Source organism: Echiichthys vipera, assembly GCF_963691815.1.
Source record: "Echiichthys vipera genome assembly, chromosome: 15".
Taxonomy (NCBI): Eukaryota; Metazoa; Chordata; class Actinopteri; order Perciformes; family Trachinidae; genus Echiichthys; species Echiichthys vipera.
Genome location: NC_139840.1, coordinates 20,827,669 through 20,836,204, shown reverse-complemented (window position 1 = coordinate 20,836,204; position 8,536 = coordinate 20,827,669). Strand labels below are relative to the sequence as shown.

The 8,536-nt window shown below is 39.2% G+C and overlaps 1 protein-coding gene across 1 annotated transcript; it reads left to right on the top strand.

The window, feature by feature from the left end:
- Positions 1-2,751: 2,751 nt before the first annotated feature.
- dynlt5 (dynein light chain Tctex-type family member 5) lies at positions 2,752-5,242 on the top strand (the record flags this gene model as incomplete). The annotated part of the gene is made up of 4 exons (XM_083927921.1): positions 2,752-2,864; positions 4,349-4,440; positions 4,831-4,955; positions 5,039-5,242. The coding sequence occupies 4 exons, from the start codon at positions 2,752-2,754 to the stop codon at positions 5,240-5,242; spliced, it is 534 nt and encodes a 177-aa protein (XP_083784047.1).
- Positions 5,243-8,536: the final 3,294 nt, after the last annotated feature.

Here is an 8,536-nt window from a genome sequence, read left to right as displayed (position 1 = left end):
AAAAAGAAGGAAAAAAAGTGTTACTGTTGATGACTAACTCGAAACGGTGCCGCATGAAATCTGCATTTGTCCATTCCAGTCTTATCAATGCAATACCAATGTATCCATCTCTATAAGGTCATGACACGTGTGTTCTTGTGTAATCGTGCTACGAGAGGAGACTTTTTTTGCCTTCACTTAAACCTCCTATCTCTGTTTGGGCTGTTGTTGCACCTTCAGAAACTATCATTGTCAATAAATTTGGCATGTATTCATTGATATTCCCATTCCATGCATCTGATATAGGTGTTTGACATTCTCCTGTGTTTGACTTGCACACAAAATACACCTTCAAAATCCATAAATAAAACAATTCATAGGCTCATGTCACGTATTCACATGTTGATGTGTGTTTGAACGCCACATTTTATCGAATGTTTTAATGTGTTGACTCACAGTTTGGGCCTGGGTGTAATATTTAATTTAGTTCTTTAAAAAAAAGAAGTTTTTTTTCAGTCAATTGAGAACAACAATTGTCAGTGTTTCTGTTAGTAATGCGTGTGTTTTTCTTTGCCTTATTTTTGACACGTTGAGTCCTCCAGTATGGGAGGATTTCTGTAAGTTTATTTTTTCTACAACATTTTTGGGCTGTTTTCCTTTCACTGCATTAGACACAGAATATGCAAACATGTCATGTAAATTTCCCATCCAAAGATTTTGAAAGTAAATATATGAAAAAAATCAATATAATGTAATTCCTGTTTTACTTGGTAATAAAGAAGAGGAAATATGAGACATTTATCTCACTCTCATTTATTCAGATAGAAAAGGACACTTTGAGGATATTGGTGATGAAAATGATACGACCCTAAGAATATTTTATCATTATTATTAATGATTTATTACTCAATTGACTTGGACTCGATTAAGTTGGTCTTGACTACAGCCCTCCTTTTTCAACATGTTAGATAAATCAGCCAGTAACATAATTCTAAGGTGCTTTTAAAAAGACTGGGCGCAGGTAAGACTCCAGTGGGGGGGTGACTTTACTTGGGACTTGATTTGACTTAAGTAAGATAAAATGACTTAAAACTCGAGTAACCTCTGCTTTCAACCACATATATTAATCAGCAGATGGAGGTATGGATAATGTATCAGTACCTGGCTGTTAAGTCTGACGTAACACCCTTTCAAAATACAATGTCCGGGTCCAAACGCTCCGTTGATACAAAACAGACACAACAGGCGAACATGCGAACAATTATGATCACCTCGATCGGCAGTTAGACATCGTTTTCACCCATAAGAAAGATATAAGATAATAGGACAATGACAATAATGCTGTTTTTTTTAAAAAACTCAGATCAGTTCAAACAACAGGGAAGAACACGGCATTGCAGCGTTGTAGGAATACGAGGCTTGGACCAGCTTGGACCCAGAAATCATATTTTGAAAGGGCGTTACGTCACAACTTAACACCAGGATACTGCCCTAAAAAAGCCTACATGCAGCAACTATGAAATCACAAATAACATGAAAATGTACAATTTGGGGCCTGAAAGTGTGATAGTGGTTGATTTGGATTTCAATTATTAAATGGCAAACTATTAGCCTAAACCAGTGGTTCTCAAACTTTGCACATGTACCACTTCAGAAAATATCAGGCTCTCTCAGGTCCCTCCACTAAGACCAGTGTTAGAATTCAGCAGCGTAGGCCGACACTATTCACCTACTGTAATTTTTCCACAATCAGTGCCGGCTTTCCCCAGCAAATAGTCCTATGTAGACCCTAACACTACCCCCTCACCCTGACCCTAACCGTGATAAAGTACTGAGTAAAATCCGCAAAGGCAGAGGCTTATGCGACCAGGGAACATAGGGATGACCCCTTTCAAACCAATCACCATTCTAAGTACTTTCTATCACTCACAGTTTAGCTCGTAATTCGGCTCTGATTACATGACTGAACTATTTGATCAAACATACCAAGAGATGTCATTGATTTCCTACCTTCCAGTTACCTTGCATTCTTAAAATGACACTGTAGGTAACCTATCACAGCTAGGGTTGCAAAGGGGTGGTACATTTTTGATAAATTGGGGGAGATGCTGAACTTATTTTAAATTACATTTCAAGGATCCAAAAAGTTTAAGTATGTACAAGTACCACAGTTTGAGGACCAGTGGCCTAAACCATAATCCATCATCAATGTGCCAAATATTCATTTGTTGGGACAATAAACAAACTATAAAACCTTTGTTTTCTGCTTATTTCTTTTCGTAGTTACTGCCCTTGGGCTTTGTAGGGCAATATAGTTATTGTAATAATGTATTTATAAAACAAACAAACAAACAAACAAACAAACAGCAGTTTAACGGGGGGAACCGGAAGCCCTTCCCACTGACTGAAAGTTCCTGGTTGCCATGACAACGCCCAGCTCTACTGTTGCTAAATAATTTCGTTGTGCTCCGTTCAAACGGGTTCAAGAGCTCCTGAAATCGGTAAAAAATAACCAAAATAACTTGTTAAATTCCTCAATAGTTGGGTAGTTCTAGTACTATTTCCGTTTTACCCAATTTGACACGACATCACCTGTAGAACTATACTCTATTGTGCACAGTTAGCCGCGATAATCACAGGTTTAGCAGCTATATATGTATCTAACGTTCACTGTTTACCGTTCGATATGAACGTTAATTGAGCCGTTGAATGTTCATATATTTCAGGCTGTCGACCCGTAAAGACAAGTGAAAGGAAGGGGAAGCTGCCGTCATGTCTGAGCTGCTGAAAGACAAGTCCCAGAGAAGAGAGAAGAGGACAGGGAAGCTGCCGTCAGAGGGGAGCCATGGAGTCCGAGGCAAAGACACGACAGGCAGGACTAAAGAGTGAGCACACTGTCTAACTCATATGGGCACATCTCCACCCTTCACCTTGTCTTTATTCATCCAAGCTGCCTCACTGGCATGTCTTATTATGACTGATATTCAATTCAATTCAATTTTATTTATAGTGCCAAATCATAACAAAACTTATCTCGGGACACTTTACAGAGTAGGTAAAGACCACACTCTATGACTTATTTATGATTTACAGAGACCCGACAATTCCCCCGTAGAGTACGGTGGCAACGAAAACCTTCCCTATAACAGGCAGGAACGTCAGACAGACCCAGCTCTGTGGAGGACGGACATCTGTCTGCACCGGTTGGGGAGGAAGAAAAGGAGAGAGAGAGAGAGAAAAGACAAAGACAGACACAAAGACAGAGACAGACACACTTCCAGAGATGCGAGCAACCAAAGAGTAACAGTAACTATAATAATATCTATAGTAATGTGAATATGACTCATATGTTATGGCAGTTAATACAGCAGAACAGTAGGAACAAGCACAGCTAAGGTGATAGAATATGAAAATGATAATAATTAGGGCAAGCATGATCAATGATAAGAGCATTCCTAGTACATGGTATGGCATATTAACTGCCATAACTTCATATCATATTTGCATAACTATAAATACTAGGGGTTGACCGATATGGGTTTTCTAGGGCCGATGGCGATACTGCTTTTTTTTTCTCATCAGCCTTAGCCTGCCGACTTTCTTGTGCCGATATCGCTGTTACTACTTTTGCTCCCTCAATTTACATCATAAAAATGACACAATAATGGTAACAAATGTTATGAGTCTTCATTTTTAGAAAAAGGAACATTTATTGCACCTAAAAAAGGCGTCTCCAGCAACATGCTGCTTGTGGACGCCTGTCTGTAAATAATGCCGGGAAAAAATTATCAGCGAACGCAGCAGCCCGCAACAGCTGCTACCAATACACCTAAAAAACACAAATATAGGCCAATAAAATCGTCCGGGAGATGTAGTGGTCTATCACTAATATATTATATTACAGTTAATGTTAATTATGTGATTGCTTGCACCCTTGGGACTGTCCGGCAGGGTCTGTTCAAAGTTCCTACCTGTTAAAAGGAAGGCTTTCGATACCACCATGTGGACAAGATTGCTGGATAAATACTGTATATAAATATTATTATTATTGTAGATATTGTGACTTGCTGCTGCTCATGGAGGAATTGTTGGGTGTCTGTAAATCAAAAATAAGTCAAAGAGTGAGGTCTTGACCTACTCTATATGTAAAGTGTCTTGAGATAACTTTTGTTGTGATTTGACACTATAAATACAATAGAATTGAATTAAATGCACTAATCCAAGGTGGCACTGGTTGGTATATGTTCTTATGACTGATATTCAGAAAGCATTCCTAATACATGTGTATGTTTGGAGGTCAGCCAGCCACAGTATGTACGCAGCATGGCACTTTTCCTGTTACTTTCTTCAATCTGATCATGTCTTTCAGCTCCATAAGTACTGTGTCGTACATAGATGAACTAGCACACCATGATGACAACACTCGGATGGCCATAACAATGGAGAACACCTACCAGACGGGTGAGATCATATTCACCTGTAGCTTAGTACATGCTTCTGTTTCTTGAGGAATGGCAGCTGAACCATAGTCATAGCTTTCTGACTGATGTGATTTGCTTTCCACGTTCAAATCAGTGCATCCCAATATTTTTGACTAACCAAAGCAATTGCATACGAAGCAGAGATGGGAATTGTGGCTCCAACAAGTCATCTCCATGTATTTGTTCTGCTCAGTCACTGAACAAGCTGACAGTCAGGGAGATGAACCAGTTAGTAAATCCACCTGGTTCAGTGATAGAGCAGGACAAATACATGGCATGGAGATGACTTGTTGAGCCACGATTCCCATCTCTGATAAGAAGTCAAAACTTATTTGCCATGATATTGTTGTCTTTGGGTTTGGTACCACAGGACCTTACAAACGCCTCCCTGTTCCCGCGGTCACAGACATACTGAAGGACGTCCTTACCAGTTACCTCCAAGAGGAGAAATATGAAGCAGAGTGGTCTCAAAAAATGACAAAAACAATATGTGAGGTGAATAAAACTGAAAAGCTCCTCCATTCAGCACCTTTTTGAAAACTTTTTGAATTTCAGTGTCATTCTCTGTGATCTCCCAGGTGATAAGAGCCCGCGTGAAGGACCTCATGATTCCCCGATATAAGATCGTTGTCCTGGTTCACATCGGCCAGCTCACTGGTCAGAGCATGCAGATCAGCAGCCGCTGTCTGTGGGACGCATCTAATGACACCTTTGCCTCCTACTCCTTCAAGAACAGCTCTCTGTATGGTGTGGCAACTGTCTACGCTGTTTACTTCGAGTGAATCATGAAAACACTGAAGAGACTGATAAAAAAACGAAAACAAACTATCAAACACAAGACTTCAATTGATTTCTCACAGTTTCTATCTCTGTTGTATATTTTGCCATGTAAAAAAAGAGAAAAACAAGAATCTTTAAGCAAAATTCATGGTGATTTTTTATTTTTTGGTTGCATGAAAAATGAAATCACATCTTCACAATGTTTTGAAGATTATATTTTAAACTAATGAATGACATATTAATGATTGCCCCCCTTGGGACGTTCCCCTCTAGCAGAGCATGTAGAGGTCACTTCTTTGACATCCTAGTTGACAGCATGCTGTTATTAGTGCCTCGTTTTGGTCCCGCCAATGACGGCCCCTCGCTGGCATATCTGTCGTCTTCAGTTTTGGCTCCCTGACACCTGCCAAGAGATCGGTAATTCATTTTACAGTTGCAAAATGAACCCCAGAGCTACAAAGACAAACTCAAGTGACTGTGTACTCACCGCCTTGCAAAGTCTCCTCTTCTCCCATCAGTCTTCTCCACCTGGAACCTCCGCAGGTGTACACCACCGCTCGCACAAACGCCCGGCCACACAGCCTCAGTGTGTTCGTGTTATCCCGTGTCTGAAGCTGTGCTACACACAACATGCACAGCAGCATCACAAGCAAGAGTAGGGATCTCATGTTGTTTATTCTCAGGAAACCTGATCCACCCTTTTATGCACAGTCTCTAGTGATGTCACACACTTTTCCAGGTCTTCTTCTGCTCATAGCTGTGTATTATCTTTGGTAACCATCATCAGCTTTTAACAGCGGATGTTAATCTGGTCATTTCGGGATATGTGTGGGAATCTAGGCCATTGTGATCATCACTGATTAACTACATTTTCGTAAATGTTAAAGAGGAAGAATGGCTCTTTTATGTCCGAACTGCAGGGGTTTTATTGCCGTGGATTTAGCAAAGTATTGCCTAATGGATCGCTTGAGATATCCATCCTGCAACAAACTGAGATGATGGCTCTCTACATAGCAACATAGTGGAGTGTGTGCACACAATCATGAGCATAAATCAGTGATTCCAAGAAGAGACAGTTGCATTAACCGGTACACTTGTTGTCAAATTTAACTGTGTCATGGAAGAGAGCTAACCTTGAAATAGTCACTACCAGCCGAATTTTTAGGCATAGTATAATACTCTGACAGGAATTACACTTAACATGTTTTGGGGTTTAAAACACGGGACAGAAATATTCTTTATCTCCTCATGATGCAGAAGTTTTCTTTATCTTTGCATGCGATGTACAGTCCTGTATATCTTGTGAAGGTGCTTCCCTTTACCCTGTAAAATGTATAATTATGACTCTGATACTTGGCCTTGTGCTCTGTAATCTGTTTTTTAAAACTCTACAGACCCTGTCCTTGGGGGCACTCTTCGAGACGGGAGCCGTTTATACAGACGTTTGGAAGAGGGCTTTCCTTGCAAGGAAATGATTTGGAATAAACTAACATGGAGAAAGCCGATCTTAATGTTTCTTCATCTTTCTTGATTGACCCTCATTGACTAATTTTCCCACAACAATACCTATCATACATGTTTAATATTCAGCCCTGTTATTTTGTCATTGCAGGAAATCCACAGGTGTAATTAATATTAATGAGATAATTGTCAAGTCCATTGTCGGGTCCTCTTCTCGAAATAAAGCGGCATTCAGTTTTACCGATGTAATCAACATTACAGCCCGGACACGTGACGGTACAGATACATTAGATACAACAGAACCTTTTCTGTAGGGTCTTAAGTGAATGGGAATTATTGTCATGAACGTGACTTATTTTATTTATATATTTCTGATATTTCTTTTCTTTTTTTCTAACTTTTTTTTATATATCGTAAATATCAGTGTCTAATAAGATTGGTCAATATCCATGGTATTTCCATTTATACTGCATTTGGGCAACTGAAAACAAAATAAAAAGTCCAAAACATTTCACATGCAGGCAAAGGTCTACCTCACTACTATTGTTATTTCTCAATTTAGAGAATATCAATACATTGAATTGATTTAGATGCAATGAAAAATGACCACCTTTTTAACCTTTATCATTAAAAGAAACATTTTAAAGTATCAATAGCCATATTTTATTTTGTCTTGTTTTGATTACAGTTCTTTTTCTTTTCTTGAATCACAATTTCAACCCCAATGTGCAATACTAATATTTTCCTCTGTACCTTGGTGTAAATTTAATTAGCATTCATTGTTCCTGTTATTCTTATATGTTATATTTCCCTGTGTCTATATTGTTCATATTTTTCTACAATTTATTGTTTCTTATTGATGCTTCTTCTTTGTTTGTTATCCACTTTGCTGCTGTAATAGGGAAATTTCCACTTCCCCTTTCTTATCTTATTTTATTTACCCGCTTTATTTTATTGTCCACTTCTTCTGTTCTTTATTATAGACTAAATGTTTTCTATTTTGTATTTTATTATATATCTTTTTTTCCCCTTCCTGTTAAAGGTTGAATATGTATAATGAGCAAAACACCGCCATCTAGTGACTCAAGATCGTAGTTGCAACAACAAAAAATAATTCCACTACTCGGGTTGCCAGGTTGGTCAGACCCAGCCCAGTAGCCTCCAGGAGACCGGAGTCTGTTTGAGCCTGTTTGAACCCATTCCCTCCGGAAAATCGCACCATAAAAACAAGTATGGCAGAGGAGTTTGACTGACAGTTACAGTTTGCCGTTACAGCTAAGTAAACATGAAAGTAAGCTTACTGATCATGGAGAAACGTAGCCATTTGGGCGTGTGTTTTAATGCCTTTGGACTCCTTTATCTCAGTCCATGGAGTGAATGCTTGGCATATATTGGCTCTGTTTTTTGCCCGTCTCCGCTCACTCAGCTGCTGGGACAAATAAGCAGCTGCAGGATTGGCAAACTCCATTTCACCAGTGCCAGCCTACAGTAGCTGCACCCAACAACAGACAACCCTGGCAACCCGCAATGTCGGCCGCTTAATGGCTGGTACAAGGTAAACAGAAAGTCATTGTCAAACTGTTTTGTCTTTTTTATGTTATTAAAGAAACTGCAGCAGGACAGAGTAAGGATACAAAACACAGGGTAGTCTCAGTTTTTCACACCTTTCTACCTCGACTTGGGACTGCTTTGTCCTTCAGCCAACCCTCCCACAGACCCCTTCAGCAAGGGACAGCACAGTTGTTGGTATAGAAAACAGGAAAAAAAAATATTAATAATAATAAAAAAATAGGAATAATAAAATAAATAATATTAAGACAATAAATATAGTCATT